The sequence below is a fragment of the Fukomys damarensis genome, unplaced genomic scaffold (genome assembly GCF_012274545.1).
Source record: "Fukomys damarensis isolate Sample0158 unplaced genomic scaffold, DMR_v1.0_HiC HiC_scaffold_12, whole genome shotgun sequence".
Taxonomy (NCBI): Eukaryota; Metazoa; Chordata; class Mammalia; order Rodentia; family Bathyergidae; genus Fukomys; species Fukomys damarensis.
This window is the reverse complement of record NW_022900924.1, coordinates 15997729-16020114: the sequence shown is the minus strand read 5'-3', so window position 1 is coordinate 16020114 and position 22386 is coordinate 15997729. Positions and strand designations below refer to the sequence as shown.

Sequence of the window (22386 nt, the reverse complement as noted above, 5' to 3'; positions counted from 1 at the left end):
GGCCCTAGTGGCCCGCGCGGCCCGCCCCCCGCACCCGCCCGCTCAGAGCGTTCTCCTTCAACGCCCGTCCAGGGACTTCGCCTTGGCCTCGCCAACTCTCGACTGGTCGGGCCGATGACCAGGCTGGCCCTGGGCACTCACCGTAAATGGGCCGGAGGCGCCTGTCGTTAGGGTCCTGCACATGGCCCCGCGTCGCCATGATGACAAGCGCAGAACCGCAGTGCGCACGCGCTGGGCAGGCCCCCGGGAAGGGGCTGTTAAAGGGCCAGCGTCGATCTCGCTCGACTATCGCGATAGTCGAGGGTCTGCGACTGAGAGCGCCTGCGCACGAAAAAGACTTCTCCCCCCGCCACCGCTACCACCGCCCACTCCCCACTTTACTCGGACTTTCGTACAGGAGCTTTGCTAGGCGTTGTTCCAGGCATAATGCTGGTGGGGTAAGCGGTCTACAGAGGCAGCTGTTGTTAATGAAATTCTTTCCAGGGCGCCCACCGAGGAGCAAAGAGAGGAATGGTAAAAAACTCTCTGAAAAAATTAGGAACCCGGCGTAGTGGCGCGCTCCATTAATCTCAGCACTCTGAGAGGCTGAGGCAGGAGGTTCGCAAATTCAAGTCCAGCCTCTCAATTTAGCCATTTAGCGACGATTTTCCTAAATTAAAAAAATAAAGTAAAAGAGCTGGGGATGTAGCTCAGTGTGAAGGTCCAGGGTTCAATCTCCAGTACCACAAAAGGGGGCGGGGGGGCCTACCCCTGCTTATCCTTTTGACCCTGTGTCGAGGAGCCAGTTAATCTTAATTTTGTTGAGAAACCAAGAACTCTGAGGAGATTGCCTCAGAGGAAAGGCCAGTCAGTCAAAAATTGCACCCCGCAAAACACTCCTCTCCTTGGGACTCAGCCAACTAAGAAGCCTACTAGACAAATAGTAATTATGACCCTAGGTACTATGTTGCAAGCTCTTTAAACACACGGTATTATCACATTTAATATTTGTAACACAACTAAATACTAGTATTACTTCCCTTTTTACAGATAGATTTATTCATACTGTAAGACCTAAAGTCTCACTTCCACTCCACGGAGCGTGAACAGCCAAAAAGGCCTCCACGATGCTGGGCCCTAACACCCAGCGAGGCTCCGGGAACACGACAGAGAACCGAGAAACCCAGGAAGGAACACACCAGCCTAGATGGTAAAAGACCTTTATTAGTCTGGCCAGACGGCACTCCCAGAGCCAGGTGGCTCAGAGAGGCAACTGCTCAGGGGCTGAGGTACTTTTTATAAGGTTTTTCTAAACAAAGAGTCAGGGAATTCACAGAACAAGACTGCAAACACGTTGCTTATCTTATGCAGGAAATGTTCTAGGGTCACCTTTTGTCAAACCATTTGCCCCTGGGCGGGCTGTTAACCAAGGTAGCAATTAGCATATGAAGAAGCACAGTCTGGCCTATTAGCATGGAGTCACTTTAGCCTATTCAAGTCTTACAATACAACACATAGTATCTGTGAGTTTAGCACACTTTTTTTGGTTTTATTTGTTTTGGTTCGGTTCAGTTCGGTTTGATATGGTTTTTAGTTTTCTGAGGTACCACTATGTAGTTTAGGCTGATTTTTTTTTTTTTTTTTTTTTTTTTTTTTTTTTTTTTTTTTTTTTTAACTCAGAACCTTGCGTTTGTGAGGCAGGTGCCACTAAACTAATCCCCGGTTCAGGTTGATCTTGAGTTTATTATGTAATCCAAACTGACCTCAAACTCGCAACAATCCTCCTGCCTCTTATAAGCAAATACCATCACACCTGGCTATTAGATTCTGAAAGGATATTTACAGACATTAAACTTCATCTCTTAATGGTATTTAGAGGCTGATTTACTTAAATCTTTAAACTACTTTTTACAGTTTTAATTGTTTATTTAAAACAATCACAAGTATTTTAGCAGCCATGAGTACACTCAGTACTCCTAACTTGGCTTCTATGACTGAGGGGTGGAGGGTTTGTTTGTTTGTTTTTCTGGTGTCTGGGGATCATGCCAGTGAGCTAAATCTCCAACCCTGATTGTTTTATTTTGAGACAGGATTCTGGTGGATCCTATACCAGAGAGACCTCCATCTACCCAAAGTCATACTAACCAATGACAGTGAAGGGCAGGAGTGTCAGGTAAGCTGGTCCCTGGATCACCGTGAGATGATGCAAGCAGTTCTGACCTCGCTGAGGTTGGGCAAGGACCGAGAAGGGTGGAGACATGGGATTTACTTTTGGTGCAGGTGAAAGAGATAGGTGAGTAACTACACTTTCAAGAAGTTCCCAGAAAGGAAAAATACAGCACCTTCAAGAGGGGAGATGGGAGACTCCAGGGACTGTCATTCAGCTCTGTTCTTAGGTTACTTTTGCTGGTGTAGCCCCAAGGGAATGCTAACGGCTTGACACCCAATTCCCCCTGAATGTGGCAAGGCCAGGATGTGCTATGGACCTCCTAAAAGAGGCCTCTAGAACCTCAGTTAGTGGGATAGATTTCCGTTCACCCTGAGACCGTTTAGCATCCAGGTGAGATAGATTGGCCTTTCTTCCCATTTCTACGTCTTGTCCTCACAGCCTAAGCTTGAAGCAGTGCCCCACTCTGGGCCTGTCCTTACCTGTTCCCTGCAGGGTAGCTTCCACACCCTGTGGCAGGCCTGAGTCACTGCAGGGAGCAAGTGCCATGACCCCTGAGTGAGCTCAGAAGCCCATCCTTGCTGCACACTTCAGAACTTGGAACTCTTGCAGGTGACATTATGCGGAGCGCTTGGCATGCAGCAGGCTTCCATTTTCTCAACTTAAACACAAAGGAGTACGCTCTTCATTTGATGGCAGATCTGCTCTGCTGCACTGGTATGGCGGCACAGGCCTGTAATGCCAGTACTTCAGAAGTCTGAGACAACAAGATTGCAAGTTCGAAGGGGTCAGGGATTTAGCTCAGTGGTTCTGCCACCTACCTCTAAATCACAAGGACCTGAGCTCAATCTCCAGTACGTGTAAATAAATAGGACCTGGGGATTTAGCTCAGTGGTTCTGGCGCCTGCCTCGCAAGCACAAGGATCCGAGTTCAATCCCCGGTACCAAAAAAAATAAAAAATATATAAATAAAATAAAGATTGGAAGTTCAAGCCTAACCTGGGCAATTTAGTGACTTAGCAAGATCCCATCTCAAAATAAAGTATTCTTTTTAAAAAATCAAAAAGGGTTGGAGATGTAGCTCAGTATGAAGGCCCTGAGTTCAATCTCCAGTACTAGAAAAAAGAAGAAAAAGATCCAGAAGAGAGAGAGAAAGATCAAAAGAAAGGAGAAACCCTCTTCCTAAAGAACAGTGAAGCCGGGTGTGGTGGCTCATGCCTGTAATCCCAGCACTTGGGAGGCTGAGGCAGGAGGATCACTATGAGTTTGAGACCAGCCTGGGTTACACAGTGAGTTCCAGGTCAGTCTCAACTACATAGTGAGACCCTGTCTCAAAAAACAAACAAACAAAAAACAAAACAAAGAACAGTGAAAAACATTAAAGAGCATTGAGACATGGGTGCATTGTGCCTGATGACCACAGAAGGGAAACCAAAGTAACTCAAATGTGGTGGTTCATGGTATCTCTGCCCAGTGCCTCTTCTGGTTTTTCTCATCCGTCTTGATGAATATGTTCTACTACCTAACCCTAATCCTGCACAGACTAAACAGGACAGTGACATATTTCACAGACTTCACGGTTGATCTCCTGCTCTTTGGACAGTACAGTAAAGAGTGACTCTGGTTCTGAATCCACACAAATTTGGCTCCAAATCCAGTCTCTGACATTTGTTGGCTGTGATCCTAAGTGAGAGAGTAGATATCTCCATGCCTCCGTCTCTTGGTACTGGGGATCTAACTCAGGACCTTGTGCTTGTGAGGCAGGTGCAGCACCACTGTGCTAAGTCCCCGGCCCTATGCCTCAGTCTCTTCATTGGTAAAATGACAATAATAAAAGATCCTACTTCATAGAGTTACGTGAAGGGAAGACACAAAACAGGGAACAAAGCCCAGATTGGTAGCACATGCCTATAACCCCAGAACTCTGGGAGATGGAGACAGGAGGTTCGAGCTCATCTTGGGCAACTTAGTGAAACTATCTCATGATATGTGTGTGTGTGTGTGTGTGTGTGTGTGTGTGTGTGTGTGTGTGTGTGTGTGTATTTTTTCAGTATGGGGCAATCTGGTGGTCATTGTCCCCTGGTGGCCAAAATAGGCACTGCTAGCCAGGTGCACAGGTGTCTCTCCCCTTCCTTTGGAGGGTCCTTGCATTTGTGAAGCAGGCAGTGGAACCACTGAGCTAAATCCACTGCCCAATATTTTTTTTCTTTTTTTAAGATAAAAACATTAAAAAAAAAAAGCCAGGAACCGGGCATGGTGATGCACGCCTGTAATCCCAGTACTTGGGAGGCTGTGGCAGGAGGATTACTGTGAGTTCGAGACCAGCCTGGGCTACATAGTGAGTTCCAGGTCAGTCTCAAGTACATAGTGAGACCCTGTCTCAAAAAAAGAACAAAAAAAAAAAACAAGCCAGGTATGGTGGCCTGTGTTTCCAGCATTTAGGAGGCTGAAGCAGGAGGATCAGTGCAAGTTCAAGGTCAGCCTGGGCTACATAGTGAAATCCTGTCTCAAAGGGAAAAAAATGTAAAAATCATCTGATACTTTTTTTTTTTTTTTTTTGGTACTGGAGATCGAACTCGGGCCCTTGTGCTTGCGAGGCAGTTGCTGGAACCACTGAGCCAAATCCCTAGCCCTCATCTGATACTTATGGACAAATATACTCAAGTCTGTCATGGCATAAACAATAATTCAGAATCTTTTGGGGGGGCACTGGGTACTCAGGACCTCGCACTTTTGGAGCAGGTGCATTGCTGCTGAGCTAAATCCCCAGCCCCAGGAGTATTCCACAATATTTACTTAGCATACATAAAGACAAAATAGGCACAATTAAAGGTAGACAGAGATCAAAGCAGAGAAACACAGAACCTGGAATACTTGGGATTAAGTAGGTATGGGCTTGATCTGGCCAACAGTTCAAGGTGTGAATTATTTCCCCATCTGAAAGTGAGACAACAAGCTGGTGTGGTAGCATATGTCTGTAATCCCACCAGTCTGGAAGACTGAGGCAAGAGGATCACAAGTTTGAGGCCAGCCTGGGCAATTTAGTAATTTAGTGAGATCCTGTCTCAGAATTAAAAAAAAGGCCTAGGATGGAGCTCAGTGGGAAGTTTCACTTTCAATTGGATGGGAAGGGAGTGGAGACACCTATGCACCTGGCGAGCAGTACCTGTCTTCGCCACCAGGAGGCGCATGAATACCAGATCGCCCACATCATTTTCAATTTTCAGATAGGATGTCTCATTTTCTTGTTTAATAAAATAGAACAAATATGGTATTTTGTCAGCTATATTTTTATAGTTTTACACTACACTTTATTGAGGCATAATTTATAAAGCATGAAACTTATCTGTTGAAGTTTTGTTTTAAATTAGAAACCTCGGGCCAGGGATTTAGCTCTGGTTCCACCACCTGCCTTGCAAGCACAAGGTCCTGAGTTCAATCCCCAGTGCCAAAAAAAAAAAAAAATTAGAAATGTCGCCGGGCGTGGTGGTGCATGCCTGTAATCCCAGCACTTGGGAGGCTGAGACAGGAGGATCACTATTGAGTTCGAGACTAGCCTGAGCTACATAGTTTCAGGTTAGTCTCAACTACCTAGTGAGACCCTGTCTCAAAAAGAAAAAAAACACTAAATAAATAAATTAGAAATGTCCTGACAACTTCAACCTCAAGCTTGGAGGTCCCTGAGCATCCTAAGCATCCTAGAGGAATAAAACTTCCTTAAAGGATGCCATACTATGCACATGCTTTTGTAAGCTGCTTTTTCACCTACCACTTGGATAAATATTTCCTAAGCACACTTTGCAGAAGTTGTACTGATCTCTGCTCTCCTCAGCAGCAGGTAAAAAGGCCAGTTTTGGGCCAGGGATTTAGCTCAGTGGTGCCACTGCCTGCTGTGCAAGTGCAAAGTCCCAAGTTCGATCCCCGGTATCAAAAAAAAAAAGAAACCCACAAACATCCCATTTCCTGTGGAAATATTGTGTGTTCTCAAATTTTTATGTCTTTAGCAATTTCATAGTGAAAAAAACTCAGTGTATCTCAGTGTAGGTCTAATTCATATTTCTAAGGTATTTAGCAACTTTTAATGTATTTAAGACACTTGTATTTCTTTGATCAAGCTGATCGTGTCCTTTGGTCATCTTTTTTCAAGCTGTTAGTATTTTTTCATTCATTCATTCATTCATTCATTCATTTATTTATTTTGAGACAGGGTCTCACTATGTAGTTGAGACTGACCTGAACTCACTATGTAGCCCAGACTGGTCTTGAACTCACAGTGATCCTCCTGCCTCAGCCTCCTGAGTGCTGGGATTACAGGTGTGCACCACCACGCCCAGCTTTTTTCATTAATTTATAGTCATTCCTTTTTACATTAAAAAAAATTAGCCCCATGCCATAAATATGTGATTGAATTTTTTTTTCAGGATTTCTTTTTTTTTTTTTTCTCATTGAGTTTATTGGTACTTTTTAGGTATACAGTACAGTTACACTCATCATTGGGACCTTGTACCTTTACATGACAAGTCTTTGTTCTCATTTTTTCCCCTTATCCCTGCCCTCCCTTCAACCCTCCTCCCTTCCCTATTTACAAATACATTTTTTCCATTTTTTCATTTTCTCATGTTTTTATTTCCTTTTCCCTTATTACCTTTCCCCTACCATTCCCATTTCCCCTACACCTTTAGCCCTTTTCTTCCTATTTCACATTGTCAATTATATCATTAGGATCTTATGTACCTTTATAGTTTTTCACACCAGAGAAACTATTCGGTATTTATACATGTGTGACTTATTTATTTCACTTGTGTATAATTTGCATTGTGACTTTGGGAATGTTTTTTTGTTTTATTTTTGTTCTTTTGGTTTCAGGGGGTTGGTGTGTGTTTTATTTGTTTGTTTGTTGAAATAGGGTCTCATAATGTAGTTCAGACTGGCCTCAAACTCAGGCATTTTCCTGCCTCAGCTTCTGGAGGGCTGGGATTATAGGTACATGCCATCCTATCTGGCTTCAATTTGGAATTTAGTTCCCCTTGAATAATCAATTACAGTTCCAGCTTCATTTTATCTTATCCAGTTACATCAAACCCCACCAGTTACGTGATCCATCTTTTTCACAAGCATACACTGCTAGGGGTTTTTTTGTTTTGGTTTGATTTGGTTTTTGGTTTTTTGAGACAAGGTCTCACCATGTAGTTGAGGCTGACCTGGAACTCACTATGTAGCCCAGGCTGGTCTCAAACTCACAGCGATCCTCCTGCCTCAGCCTCTTAAGTGCTAGGATTACAGGCGTGCACCACCATGCCCAGCAGTGCTGTCTTGATCACATATGAAATTTCCACATGTGTTTCTGTCACGTCCTGGAATAGTGTACAGGTTCCATCCAGGGACAAGTTAAGGCTGGGGCCCACCGTGAAGAATCCAAAGAGCTGGCGAGGATCCCTGCTGGGTGTCCACACTGGCTCTGTTGAGCCTCTCAGCCTCTGCATGTTTGGCCAAGGGAAACACTCTTGATTTGAGAGGAAACATCCTTGGGGAGCAGTGCTGCTGTATGGTCAGTTCTTTGGTAAAAATAAAGAGTCTAGTGTTGTGGTTCACACCTAAAAATCTCAGCACTCTGGCAGACTGAGGAAGGAAGATCGCAAATTCAAGCCCAGCCTGAGAAACTTGGCAATTTAGGGAGATTCTGTGTCAAAATAAGAAGGGGCTGGAGGTGTAGCTGGGTGTAAAGACCCTGGCTTGAAGCCCCGGCACTGGGGGAATGGAGGATAGGAGATAAGGGCTTAAAACCATCCAGGAAATACAGGAACTTATTCTAAAATTTATAAGGAAATGCAAATGACCTTATAAAGGTCTAGATAATCTTTAAAAAAAGGAACATAATAGAAGAACTTTGTGAGATTTAAAGACGTAACTATAAAACCACAGTTGTTCAGACAGTGTACAATTGGCATAAACAGATGAGCACAGCAGGGTCCAGAAATGAACAATGTATATTTACTTGATTTATGACATAGGTCCAGGTGCAGTTCAGTGGAGGAAAGAATTTTTCTCCCAGCAAATGGAGCCACAGGGTAAGACTTTTGAAACATAGCAAACGGCTAAATTGTGCTTCACTGGTAGAGCACTTGCTTGAGTTTGATCCCTAGCAACACAAAACAAATAATAAAAACATAATTTTACCTTATACCATATACAAATATTAATTAAAGCTAGGACATGCCAGGCCTGTGGCACCGTCTTGTTATCCCCGCACTGTAGGAGGCTGAGACAGGAAGATCACAAGTTCAAGTTCAGCCTGAGCAACTAAATGAATTAGCCCCTATGTAAAAAAAAAAAAAAAAAAAAAAAAAAAAACAGCTTACTAAGAAGGTCCTGGATTCAACCCTCAGTACAGGAAGAAGAAGAAGGGGGGGAGGGGAGGGGAGGAGAAGGAAAGAAAGGAAGAATAAGGGAAAGGAGTCATAGACCTAAATGTAGAAGGTAAAACAATAACACTTCTAGAAAAAAACAGACTATCTTTGCAAACAAGCAGTAAACTAGGATCTCTTAGGTGGGCACAAAGAGCACTATTCATAATAGATAATTCTTTCCTTTTTTGTTTTTCAGACAGGGTCTCACTATGTAGTGGAGACTGACCTGGAACTCACTATGTAGCCCAGGCTGGTCTCCAACTCACAGTGATCCTCCTGCCTCAGCCTCCCGAGTGCTGGGATTACAGGCATGTGGACCCAGCAGATAATTCTTTCCTTTGAGCTTTGTAGGTAGCATACACCTGTAATCCCACACTCAGCAGCCAGAGGTAGGAGGATCATCATCAGCAGAGGCCAACCTGGGCTACATAGTAAATTCAAGACCAGCCTGCACTACATAATGAGACCTTGTCTCAGAAAAGTCAGGTGGAAAAAAACAAACAAATCCAGGTGCTGGGCTGGGGATTGATTTAGCTCGGTGGTTCTGCCACCTGCCTTGCACTCACAGGTCCCAAGTTCAATCCCCAGTACCAAAACAAAAAACAAAACAAAAAAAAACAGTTGGGAGCCAGGGAGATTTAGCTCAGCAGCACTGGGTGTGATGACACATGTTTTGTAATCTCAGCAAACAGGAGGCTGAGGCAGGTGAATCGCTGAAATTAGAGGCTAGCCTGGGCTACATAGTTCAAGTTCAGCGTAAACTACACAGTAACGCCGGGTATGGTGGTGCATACCTGCAATCCCAGTATTTGAGAGGCTGAGGCAAGGGGATTGTGGTAAGTTAAAGGCCAGCCTGGGGTAAATAGTGAATTCAAGTCCATCCTGCACTAAAAAGCAAGAGTCTGTCTCAAAATGTTTTTAAATTTAAAAAAATAAATCTCACAGTGAGACCCTGTCTCACAAAAACAAAAACAACACCCTCCCAAAAAAACAAACAATCAAGAGTTCCAGATGTAGCTCAGTGTGAAGGCCTTGGATTCAATCCCCAGTACTACAGAATATATACAATACCATACAGTACATTATAAAAATGAGAATCACTGTGTGAGTCCTGGCAGGGAGAGGGGTGGGTGGGGAGATTTATAAGTTGTTCAGTTTAGTGGAGCAGGTAGGTGGGACTTGACCATAGTCTCAAGTATTGTCTCTTACTAATTTTCCTTTAATCAGTCATTCAAGTGAGGGTGTTTTCTAAATTCAGTGAGCACAGAGAATTACCTTAAACTTCTAAAATGAACATCCTGGGATACAACCCTGAAAATCTTTATCTGAACAGCGTGCCTAGAGATTTACATTTTAATACCCACCACACCCCATATCGCCTATCCATTCTGCCTATCCTACCGAACCACCTTCTGAGAGACACTGATTGAACGTGGAGGGTCTTCCCCTGGGAAACTCAAAGTACTTTTTTAACTCATATGGGGAAGAAAACTGAGGGTTTTCCTGGAAAACCAGACTTAAGGTGTTTGTGATTCTAAGAAGATTCCTCCTGGATGGAGATCCTAGAAGGGTCTGTGCAGTCTGAGGGATGAAGCTGGAGGAAGGGAGGGTGCAGCAGCGCCTGGCAACTCTGCCTAGTAACCAGGCAGTCTGGAAAATGTCTCAGCATGCTCTGAGGACTCTGGTCCAATCTGTAGCCTCCTCATGAATATGTATGAGTCCCCTGATGTCAGCAACCCCCCTTCCTGCTCAAACACACACACACACACACACACACACACACACACACACACACACACACACACACACACACACACACACACACACACACACACACACACACACACACACACACACACACACACACACACACCCTCAGCTTTGTCCTCTCCACAATAGGTGGCAACAACTCTAGCTCTCTGCTTCAGAACTGGATCATAATGTGAACATTTCATCTCAGACCCTGAGGACACACACATGCGCGCGCACGCGCGCACACACACACACACACACACACACACACACAGAATGTTTTGGTGCCTGGCAATTCTACCAGGAAACTGGCTTTTAACAGTGGTTTCACAAGTCATAGATAAATATATCTGTGGCTAGGTGCAAAAAAACAAAGGAAACCTTAAAAATAAACAAAATGGATGCTTACCTAATGCCTGCCCCAGGAAGTACTAACTCCACACAGAAGATAAGGCCATGTGGTGCCTGTCCTTCCTGGTGTAGACCCTGTGGGCTGACTCCCTGATAACACCTCCCAACCCACTCCCTGTACAGGCCATGTTTCCCCTTCCGAGCTGTCCCTAAGTCCCTCTGGGTAATCATCAGGCAGCTGTCTAGTTGTGTGCAGCTGAATCACACCTGGGGTCACTGAGAAATACAAGAAGAAAATGGAAAGCCAAGGTTTGTGGGGGATGCCCATAATCCCAGCATTCTGAGAGGTTGAGGCAGGAAGATCACACATTTGAGCTCAACTCTTAGCAAGATCTTGTCTCAAAAGTGAAAATATTTAGGAAGGCTAAGGATATAGTTCCGTGTGAAGGTCCTGGGTTCAATCCTTACTTAGTACCCTATCCCAAAGAAAGTGAAACCTCAAAATTTGCAGGTGGAAATAAAAAGGCTAGGACCAGGAATGTGGCTCAGTGGTCAAACACTTGCCTAGCATGCATCAGATCCTAGACTCATCACCCTGTGTACGCCCACAAACACACAGAGTAGTGTAGGTTAATGCGTTCACAATTTATTTGGAATCCTCTATAGCAATGATGGCATACTTTCAGAGCTTTAAGTGATAACAAATGATCCACTGGGGCACCACTGCTCTACAGCAATGAAAAGAAATGAACTAAGGTTATACACAACAATGTTATATAACAACAGAGGCAGCTGGATGTGGTGGCGCACACCTATAATCCCAGCACTTGGGAGGCCCAGGCAGAAGGATCACTGTGAGATGAAGGCCAGCCTGGGCTACATAGTGAGACCCTGTCTCAAAAAAAAAAAAAAAAAGTTGGGTCATTGCTGTGACACTACCTAACCATGTGGTTCAGAAGCGTTTGGAACTGGTTCACAGGAGGAATGGGGAGAGGGTTGGAGATTCCAGCAGGAGAAGCAGCACTAGAATACTGGGGGATAAGCCTGGTGGAAGCTTCTGGTTGGAGCTCAGGAAACCAGAATGATGATAAAAAAGGCAGATGGTGGGGCCAGGGATTTAGCTCAGTAGTTTCACTACCTGTCTTGCAAGTCCAAGGTCCTGAGTTTGATCCCCTGTACCAAAAAAAAAAAAAAAAAAAAAAAAGTGGATGGTAAAGACCAGGCCCAGGAGATTTCAACTGGGGGCAAGGACTTTATTGGCAGTTGGACTCCACAGGCCATGTGTGTTGTGCTCTGAGAGAAAAAAAACATGTCTACATTTTACTCCTGTCCTGAGACATTGCATGAGACTGAGATTATCGGCTAGAGACTAATTAATCTAGCAGAAGCTATTTCAAATCAGTCTATTTTGGGGCCAGGGATTAAGCTCAGTGGTTCCAGCACCTGCCTCAAAAGCAGAAGGACCCAAGTTTGATCCCTGGTACCCCCCCCAAAAAAAAAAAATCAATCTTTTTAAAGTGGTGACATGGGTGTGGTTGGGAGCTTTTAGTCATCTCTTGCTTGAGAATCAAGAGCAAAGGGCACAGCTGAATGGTTTAAAAAGTTTTGGGTCTGACCAAAAAGGAAGCTCCAGTAAAGCTGAAGCCTGCAAAGATGGAGCAGAGGAGAGCTTGGCTGCTAAAAAGATTAGCATTAAAAAGAAGCCAAGAGCCAGGCATGGTGGCGCAGGCCTGTAAACCCAGCACTCGGGAGGCTGAGGCAGGAGGATCGCTGTGAGTTCGAGACCAGCCTGGGCTACATAGTGAGTTCCAGGTCAGTCTCAACTATGTAGTGAGACCCTGTCTCAAACAACAACAACAACAAAAAAAAAAACAACAAAACAAAAAGAAGACAATAGGCCAGGTGTGGTGATGCTTGCCTATAATCCCAGCACTAGGGAAGCTGAGGCAGGAGGATCACTGCAAATTCAAGTCCAGCCTGAGCTGCATAGTGAGTTCCAGGCCAGTCTAAACTACACATCGATACCCTGTCTGAAAAAAAAAAAAACAAACACCCAAGAGTTAGGCATGGTGGAGCTGGGTATTTAGCTCAGTGGCACTGTACTTGCCTGGCAAGTCCTGAGTTCAGTCCATGGTACCAAAAAAAAAAAAAAAAAAAAAAAAAAAGAGGCATGGTGATACATGCCTGTGATGCCGGCATTTGGGAGGCTGAGGCAGGAGGATCACTGAGTTCAAGGTCAAGCTGGGCTATAGTGTTAAACCTGATGGAGCTAAAGTGATTCCATGCTGGATGAGTAATGGCCCCAGAGGCCATTGTGTACCATTCCCCTTTGTCGTTGCACCCCTACCTTTGCTTAGGAACATAAGACTGCATAACTTTGTGTAATCTTTACTGCTTAACTTTGTGATCTTAAATTCCTATCCCCAACTGTGAATAATGTGAGTTAATGGGCAAATGCTTAAGAGTTCTGGAAAATGAGATAAGATCTGTGCAGTATAGAGACCCAAAGTTAATTGTTTTACTGCTTGCTTGTCCGAAATGCCTTAGAGACCCCTGTAAGCATCTTTTAATCATCAGCGTGTGATTGCTAAGTAAGTGGCTGCTGACCACCAGCAGACCAATAGCCTTTGTCCCCTGCCTCCAGGCTTTGAATGTTAAACTCCCCCTTATCCCTCTTATAAAAAGGACCTCAGCTCCTGAGCTAGGGTCTCTCTGAGCTACTCGGCACTGAGTGCCATCTGGCCAGACTAATAAAGGTCTGTTTCCTTTCCAACGTGTCCAGTGCGTTCCTTCTCGGGTGAATCTCGTGGCTGTCAAGCTCTTCGGAGCAGTAATTTTGAGCTCTTCAGAGTGGTATTGAGCTCTTAGGAGTGGTAGTAAGGCCTTAGGTTTTAAATTTTAGTGAGACCTTGTCTCAGAAAATCAAAACGGGGGCCGGGATTTAGCTCAATGACGGCACACCTGCCTCCCAGCACAAGGTCCTGAGTACAATCCAATCCCCAGTACTGGAAAAAAAAATCAAAACAAACAAAAAGCCAAGTATTTTGGATCTGGACAATTCAAAGGATACCTTGAGTTATTGAAGAGGAAGTAGCTGGTGCACGCCTGTAATCCTAGCACTTGGGAGGCTGAGGCAGGAGAATCTCTGTGAGTTTGAGACCAGGTTGGGCTACATAGTGAGTTCCAGGTCAGTCTCAACTACATAATGACACCCTGACTCACCAAAAAAAAAAAAAAAAAAAAAAAAAAAGAGTAATTACAGAAAATGCAACTGATTTTTCCCCTTCATGTTTATCACTATCAATTTTTATTCTGCACATTTTGTCTTGTCAGTCATAACGTATAAATAAGACTTGAGTGGGAAAAAAGTAAAGCTCTATGTAAGTAAATAAATAAAAACTCAGCAGTCATCCTTTGTATTCTTTGATACTATTCTAAATAAATGAATGCTGCACCGGGGGTTTGGCTCAGTGGTGCCCACTGCCAGCTTCACAAGCACAAGGACCTGAGTTTGATCCCTGGTACCAAACAAAACAAAACAAAAACAAAAAAACTAAATAAATTAATGCCTTAGTTCTCTGTTAACCTTTGCACAACTCTGTATTCTTGCCTCATGTTTTTTGTTGTTTTTTTTTTTTTTTTTTTTTTTTTTTTTTGGTACCGGGGATTGAACTCGGATCCTTGTGCTTGCAAGGCAGGCCACCGAACTGCTGAGCTAAATCCCCAACCCCTTGCCTCATGTTCTCTTTGTACTTTTAAAGTATGTTTCTTGGGAAAATAAATGTATAGGTGGTAGAGTTCTCTTCCAGACAAAATGGCCCTGAGTTTCCTACATTCTAAAATGGTTCCTGCTTAAGGAAATGAGCCGGGTAAAGCCTACTGCCTCTGGAGAAGCAAAACCTAACTTGTTGCTTCACCCTGCTACCCACATGATCCTCCCCTTCCAGTCACCCCGGGGTCCCTTCGGCAGATTCTCAACTCTCATGATACTCTCACTGTACCATCCTATATAAACCTCACCCCAATTGGTCTTGCTCTCTCTCGCCATTGTTTGAGACAGCCGGGCATCTCCTTCTCCCAATGCAGCCCTACCTTGGTGCTCCTGTTTGGGCTTGATTTTTTCCATCCAATTGGTGGTTTGTAAGTGAATAATTTTGGGGGGTGTACTAGGAATCGAACTCAGGACCTTGTGCTTTTGAGGCAGATGGCAGGTGGCAGAACCACTGAGCTAAATCTCTGGCCCCCTGTAAGAGAATAATTTTTTTGTATTAAAATTTTGCTTTTTTTAATAAAGCATACCTTGAGGGCATGGGGTGAGGGGGGTCCAAAAGACCCCACCCTTTGCAGTGAAAATTGCCAAAGTGAAAGGGTTTGCTTTGAGAAGAGATCCTCAGGCACTCTGTTGGAGATAGGTTGCCTAGGGAATTGATTCCCCAGAACTCAGATCACCAAGGTCGGCCATCCAGGCACTCAGAGGCCTCTACAACCTCTAGCAAGATGCAAAAGGGTTCAACCACTGCACCACCTGGTGACAGACCCCTGTCATCATCTTGTGGTTCTGGTTTTATGGACCTGCAGAATGCTAGAGTTAGGCTACTTCCACCCAAATTTCAGAAGAAATCCTCGGAGGCCAGACAGTGTGTTCCTAGAGGGCAGTGTGTAAAGCTGTGAGTGTGAAGCCAAAGGTGTAGTGGAGACCTCAGGATGTTGGCATACCCAGGAACATGGAATATATGAGGAAAGCCACAAGGATTGAGCAAAAAGGGCCCAAGAGAGAATCCATGATGGCTGAAACTACTGTAGATAGGTAAGTTAATTAGATATCTTGTAGGCAGTTAGGCAGGGCCAGTGCACTAGGAGCCAACGTGGAGAACAATCAAGACTCATTCAAGGAAAGTCAGCATTGTAAAAGAAGAGAGACAACTACACCCACATAGCATGAATAGCAGTGATTGATATTCTAAATATGCATCAACCACTTGGGGGGGGACCAAGATCATCCCAGAAAAATCCCTGACCCACTCCTTACCACTGAAAATCCTTGCTCATTCCTTGTACGCTTGCTAAGGGACTTATTTCCCCATTGGATCCCCATTTAATCATTATTACCTAAGCGACTTTACTTGTCATAACCTTATTGGTTGTTCATAGTTATGTCCTCCTTGTGATTTCTCATTGGATCAGTACTACCTAAACGACTGTACTTGCAGTCTCACCAGTTGACTTGTCTAGTTTTGTTCCATTTTGAACCCACCTCACCTCGTGGCTTTGTCCCATAAAACACCTTTGAGTAGTTGGGTGAGCGGTCAGCCTACTTTCCAGTCCCCCTTCTGTCTCTCTTAGACAGAAGATATCTTTCTGTTAGTAAATTTTTCCTACTCTTGTAAGACCTAAAGTCTCACTTCCACTCCACGGAGCGTGAACAGCCAAAAAGGCCTCCACGATGCTGGGCCCTAACACCCAGCGAGGCTCCAGGAGCTCGATGGAGAAACGAGAAACCCAGGAAGGAACACACCAGGCTAGATGGTAAAGAAACCTTTATTAGTCTGGACAGACGGCACTCCCGGAGCCAGGTAGCTCAGAGAGGCCACTGCTCAGGGGCTGAGGTGCTTTTTATAAGGTTTTTCTAAACAAAGAGTCAGGGAATTCACAGAACAAGACTGCAAACACATTGCTTATTTTATGCAGAAAATGTTCTAGGGTCGCCTTTTGTCAAACCATTTGCCCCTGGGCGGGCTGTTAACCAAGGTAGCAAATAGCATATGAAGAAGCACAGTCTGGCCTATTAGCATGGAGTCACTTTAGCTTATTCAAGTCTTACACTCTTAAACCTCCATTGTTTTTAGAATTCATCCTTTGATTTCCGAGAACACGAACTCACACTTGGGATAGCTAGCAGGTTTGGGAGTTGCATCTCTTCCCCCTTATCAAAACCACCCGGGGCCTGGGATTTAGCTCAGTGGTGCCATGCCTGCTTCATGAGCTCTTGAGTTCCATCCCTGGTACAACCCCCTACCCCAATGCCGCAGGGGTGGAGCTGCCCAAGTCCCGTTGAAGTTCAAATTTTGCCACAGATTACCCCAGGTGTTGGACAAAGAACAAAGAACTAGGATTTAATGTTTGCCCTGCAGGGTTTAAGTCTTGCTTTTGTCCCTTTCCTTTCTGTCCCCCATTTTGGAATGGGAATATTTACCCTGTGCCTTTGTATGTTGGCAGGGTTCAACTTTCTTTTGACTTTTACAAGGGCACAACTAAGAGTTTGCCTTAAGTCTCAGAGGAGACTTTGCCCATGGACTTTTCAGCAATGCTGGAACTGCATTGGATTCTTTCTTTCTTTCTTTTTTCCTGGTGCCAGGGATTGAATTCAGGTCCTTGTGCTTGTGAGGCAGGTGGTGAAACCACTGAGCTAAATCCCTGGCCCTGCATTGGAGTCTTAAGAGATGAACTAAATGCATTTTGCACAGAGATGCGCATGAGCCATTTGTTTTGTTTTTGTTTTTTGTTCATTTGTTTGTTTGTTTTTTGGTACGGGTTGAACTCAGGTCCTCATGCTTGCAAGGCAGGCCACCGAACCGCTGAGCTAAATCCCTGGCCCCTCGCGTGAGTCATTTGGAGGCCAGGGGTGGAATGTTATGCTTTGTTTCTAGGCTTTCCAAAGCCTGTCATACTCATAGGCGGGACTTTTGGGAGGTGTTTGGATCATGGGGTCGTGATCCTCATCAGTGGATTAGTCTACCAAATGAGTTTATAGTTAAATGTGATGGGAAGTAAAGCCTGGTCATAGGAGATGGCTTACTGGGGCACAGTCTAGGATATATCTCTATTCCTCCTTCCTCATCTCACTCTGCTTCTTCTTCCTTTGTTTTTATTTTATTTTATATTTTGAGACAGGGTCTTACTATGTAGTTCAGGTTGACCTTGAACTCACTGCATAGCCCAGCCTGGTCTCAAATTTACGGTGATCCTTCTGCCTCAGCCTCACCTAGTGCTGCTGGAATTACATCTGTGCACCACCACACCTGGCCTTTTCTTTGCTTCTTGCTGCCATGCCATGAAGGAACGTTTCCTCTGCCATGCTGTCCTGCCTTAGATGCAGTGGTCTGTAGGTTGGTACCTGTGCAAATTGTGAGCCAAGATAAACCTTTCCTTCTCAAACATAAATAAATAAGCAAATGTATTGAACAGACACTTCTCAAAAGAATTAAAATGGGCCAATAAACCAGGCATGGTGGTACACGCCTATAACGTAGCATTCTGAAGGGCAGAGGCAGGCGATCACAAATTCAAGCCTAACTTGGACAAGGCCTTGTTTTTTTTTTTTGGTTTTTTGAGACAGGGTCCCACTATGTAACACAGGCTGGTCTCAAACTCACAGCGATCCTCCTGCCTCAGCCTGCCAAGTGCCGGGATTACAGTTGTGCGCCACCACGCCTGGCTTTTGTTTTAAAAATTTTTTAAAGTTTTTTAAAGGACCGGGGATATAGCCCAGTATAAGAGTCCTTATTTCAACTCCCAGTACTACAAAAAAATAAAGACCAATAAGCATATGGAAAAATGTTCAACATCTTTAACCATCAGGGTAATACAAAGTAAAACTGAAAGGGGGGGTTCGCATGCCCTTTCGGGTGCCCCTTCCCAATTAGGCCACTCACGCACCAAGAGGTCTGGCAGGAGATCTTTATTGTAGGGAGGCGAGCAGGAGGCAGGAAGGCAGAGAGAGAGAGAGAGGAGGAAGAAGAAGCAGAAGGAGAGAGAGAACAAAGAAAGGAAGGTCCTTTTATCAGTTTGGGGTGGGCTATTGCTTATTTATGAGGAGTGAGCTACTTTTAACGTATCACAGGCCAGATTGCTTTTATGGGCCCAGTCCTGCAGACACAGGTTTCAACTTTCCTGGACCACTGTGGCCTTGGTGGGGAGGCAAACCAGAGATAAGGGCATGAGGTCATTTTAGGAGCCAAGATGTACCAGGAGAATGCAGCCTGTGAGGCGGCGTCACAGCATACTTTAACATGATCAATTCCCTAACAAAAACTATACTGAGCGTCCATCTACCCCATTCGGAATGGTTTATAATAAAAAATACAAAAAACGTGCTTGCTTCAGCAGCACGTATAGTAAAAAAGAATACAAAAAACGGGGCTTAGGATTTAGTTCAGTGATTCCACACCTGCCTCGCAAGTGCTAGGTCCTGAGTTTGATCCTTGGTACCAGGGCGGGGGGAGAATACAAAAAACAATGAATATTAGAGAGTACAGGGGTTGGGTGGGAATCCTTCTATACTATCAGTAGGAATGTAAATTGTGTAGCCATCTTGGAAAATCAGTAAGAAGATTCCTCCAAAAACTGTGGGCCAGGGATTTAATCAGTGGTGTCACCACCTACCTCACAAGCACAAAGTCCCAAGTTCGATCCCTGGTACCAAAATACAAAAAACTAAAGAGAGCTACCATTTAGCCCAGCTACCCCACTCTTGGGCATATTTGGTAGCTGAAGGAATTAAAGTCAGCATACTACAGGGATGCTGTGTTTAATGCAGCACAATTCACAATAGGCACATTATGGAACCAGCCTAGGTGCCCACCAGCAGATGAACGGATAAAGAGAATGTTGTATATATACGCAATGGATTTTTTTTTTCTTTTTGAGATTGGGTCTCATTCTGTAGTGCAGGCTGGCCTTGAACTCGCAGTGGTGGGTTATTCTTAAGCCATAAAGCAGGAGAGGAGAAAAGAGGATGTTGTAATTTGCAGGAAAATGGATGGAAGTGGAAATCAACATGTTGGAAATAAGTCAAAGAAAGACAAATATTGCATGTTATACCCAATATGTGGGGGCATAAGGGAGGGTAATAGCTAATAGTGTAGAAGATAGTTTATTTAGTTAGCTTATGAATAAGGCAGCTAGCTAGAGGAAGGACCTGAGAAAGCTGGGAGATCATTCACACTGATAAAAATTAAGAATGCACAGTGTAGGCAAAAAAAAAAAGAATGCACAGTGAACTAGGTCTTTGGACAACATGGGTTGCAGCTCCTCCCTACTAAGCTCCTGGGTTTTTAAAAATTAATTAATTTTTCCGACAGGGTATCACTATATAGCCTAGGCTGGCCTCACACTCCCAGTGATCCTCCTGCCTCAGCCTCCTGAATGCTGGAACTACAGGTGTGTAGTTCCACCACTACACCAAGCAAAACCCTACAGGTTGAGTAACTGGGTTAGAGAGCCAGAGTTCCAACTGGTCATTTTAAATTCAGAGTTGGCAGCCTGGACTACATACTGAGTTCCAGGTCAATCCCAACTACATAATGAGACCCTGTCTCAAAAACAAAAAAACAAATAAAAAAACACCCAGGCCAGGCATGGTGGCGCACGTCTGGAATCCCAGCACTCGGGAGGCTGAGGCAGGAGGATCGCTGTGAGTTTGAGACCAGCCTGAACTACATAGTGAGTTCCAGGTCAGTCTCAACTACACAGTGAGACCCTGTCTCAAAAACAAAACAAAACAAAAATAATAAATTCAGAGTTGGGGCTGGGGATGAAGCTCAGCAGTGTGGGGGCCATATGGATATTTCACTTTTTAGATTTCCCACCTTGGAGAAACAGGAGCCTTTTTTCTTCTCCTTATTTCTAATATAGACTCTCCTAACTTCTTCCTTTTGGTTCACATCTTAATTCCTCAATGTTGTGAGACCACAAGCTCAGTTTGTATAGAATTAACTGTTTCAATAGGAGAGATGAATATGATCAAAATACATTATATGCATTGAAATGCAATATTTTCCAAAATTAAAAGACACTGGTAATAAAAAATTACAATAGTTGCACAGCTGTACAACTCTGTGACTGCCCTAAAAGCCCTAGGATACACTTTTCTTTTTTGTGCCAGGGATTTAACTCAGGGCCTTGTGCTTGTGAGGCAGGCAGTGGCACCACTGAGCTAACCCTGGCCTGGGCTGGCCTTTCCTTGCCTTTGCCTTTCCTCTTTCTTTCTTGCTTGGACTAGGGATTGAATTCTGGGCATTTGCACTGAACTTACTCCTCGGCCCTTTCTATTAGTTTAATTTTGAGACAGGGCCTCACAAAGTTGCTCTATTGCCCAGGCTGCGCTTAAGTTTGCACCCTCCTGCCTCAGTCTCCCAGAATAATGACACTATGGAATCACAGGCATGCACTACCTTGCCTGAGTTGCTTTCTCCCCGCCCCCCTTCCTGTACCTCTCCCTTTTTCTCTGGGCCCTTCATCTTGTTCTCCTTGTGGGTAATGGGGATTTAATCCAGGGCCTGCATATGTAAGTCATGAGCTGTAGCACTGAGCTGTACTTTCATCCTAGGGAATATTTTGTTTGTTTGCAGTACTGGGAATTGAACTCATGGGCTTTGCAAGGATCTATCTCTCCTGCTCTTTTTTTGAGACGGTCTTGCTAAGTTGCTAAATTGTCCAGCCTGGGCTCAAACTTGGGATCCTTCTGCTTCAGTCTCCAGCATCCTGGCATTACAGGCAAGTACCACCTGCCAGGCTCAAGGGTGTGCTTTCCTGGATGAATTGTATGGCACGTGAAATATACCTCAATAAAGCTGTTATTTAAAAAATTCACTGCATGATACACTAAAGATTTTTGTCTTGTTTTGTTTGAGACAGGGTCTTACTGTGTAGTCCAGGCTGGCCGTGAACTCACTATGTAGCCCAGGCTGGCTTCAAACTCGTGGTGATCCTCCTGCCTCAGCCTCTGAGTGCTGGGATTATAGGTGTGCACCACCATGCCCAGCTACATTAAAGATTTTTAATTTTATTATTCATAATTATACCTCAATAAAATTTAAAAAGAAGACAAGATAGAATAATAGCACCATCCTACCAGATGGTTTGTTTTTTGTTTTGTTTTTTTGGTACCAGGGATTGAACTCAGGTCCTTGCACCTGCAAGGCAGGTGGTGGCACCACTGAGCTAAATCCCCAGCCCTGTACCACAAGTATTTTTGAAGAAGGGTAGAGAAGCTGGAGGTGTTTGGGATGGGGCACTTGTTTAGATATCAGGGATCGGGGGACTCACTTCCGGATTACCCTCTGTTATACCCCAAGTGCCAGGAAGATCCAACATTGAGGAGCCTGTCAGTTCAAAGGAAGCCTGAGCAGGGTTGTGGGTGTGCAACAGACAGAATGCTAGAGAGGAGTGAAAACAAATTCAGTTCCACAAAAACAAATGTGATATTGAGATAGGAGATTAAAGCACGGCAAAACTGGCTGGGGAAGTAGGTGTGAACTGTTAATTACAAGACCCTCGAACACATTCACAGAACAGTTCCCAAAGGCCTGCACACAGACTTCTCTGGACAACCGGAGCAGGTTTTCAATAGGTCTGCCTGCACCAGAGGTCTGTGCCTGACAGCTTGGATCCCAGCATCGCCTCTTTGAACCTATAGATTCTCCTTTTGAACAATAGAAAAGGACACAGATGCCAAGAAGAGCTTCCTCTTGTGGCTTTCCTCACAGTAGCCCACCCTGTTTTCTCCAGGGTGTTCTTTTATCTTGCTGTTTTCTCTTTTATTCAGCCCAAACTTGCTCTGTAGAGCCAGTTTGTCCCTCACTCTTCACTTTTACTTTTTCACATAAATTTTGTCAACTGCTTTCTGCTCTTTTCATTCAATTACTTGTACGAGATGAGAACAACCTGAAATCCAACTCCAAAACCCAGTACCATTTAATTGGTGAGCCACTTTTTTTTTTTTTTTTTTTT

The 22386-nt window shown here is 44.4% G+C and overlaps 2 protein-coding genes across 4 annotated transcripts in view; one reads left to right on the top strand and one right to left on the bottom strand.

Moving 5' to 3' along the window:
• Naa25 (N-alpha-acetyltransferase 25, NatB auxiliary subunit) overlaps window positions 1-239 on the bottom strand; it is a 68006-nt gene extending 67767 nt beyond the window's left edge. For both annotated transcript variants that reach the window (XM_010604487.3, XM_010604490.3), the window contains exon 1: window positions 142-239. In XM_010604487.3, the coding sequence (XP_010602789.1) occupies window positions 142-199 (58 nt within the window). In that variant the 5' untranslated portion in view covers window positions 200-239. The remainder of the gene's footprint in view (window positions 1-141) is intronic.
• Window positions 240-292: 53 nt separating this feature from the next.
• Trafd1 (TRAF-type zinc finger domain containing 1) overlaps window positions 293-22386 on the top strand; it is a 50249-nt gene continuing 28155 nt past the window's right edge. Inside the window, exons 1-2 of one of the 2 annotated variants that reach the window (XM_010604484.3) lie at window positions 293-513; window positions 2070-2152. In XM_010604484.3, the coding sequence (XP_010602786.1) occupies window positions 468-513; window positions 2070-2152 (129 nt within the window). In that variant the 5' untranslated portion in view covers window positions 293-467. The remainder of the gene's footprint in view (window positions 514-2069; window positions 2153-22386) is intronic. The other variant, XM_010604486.3, reaches the window with a different exon arrangement.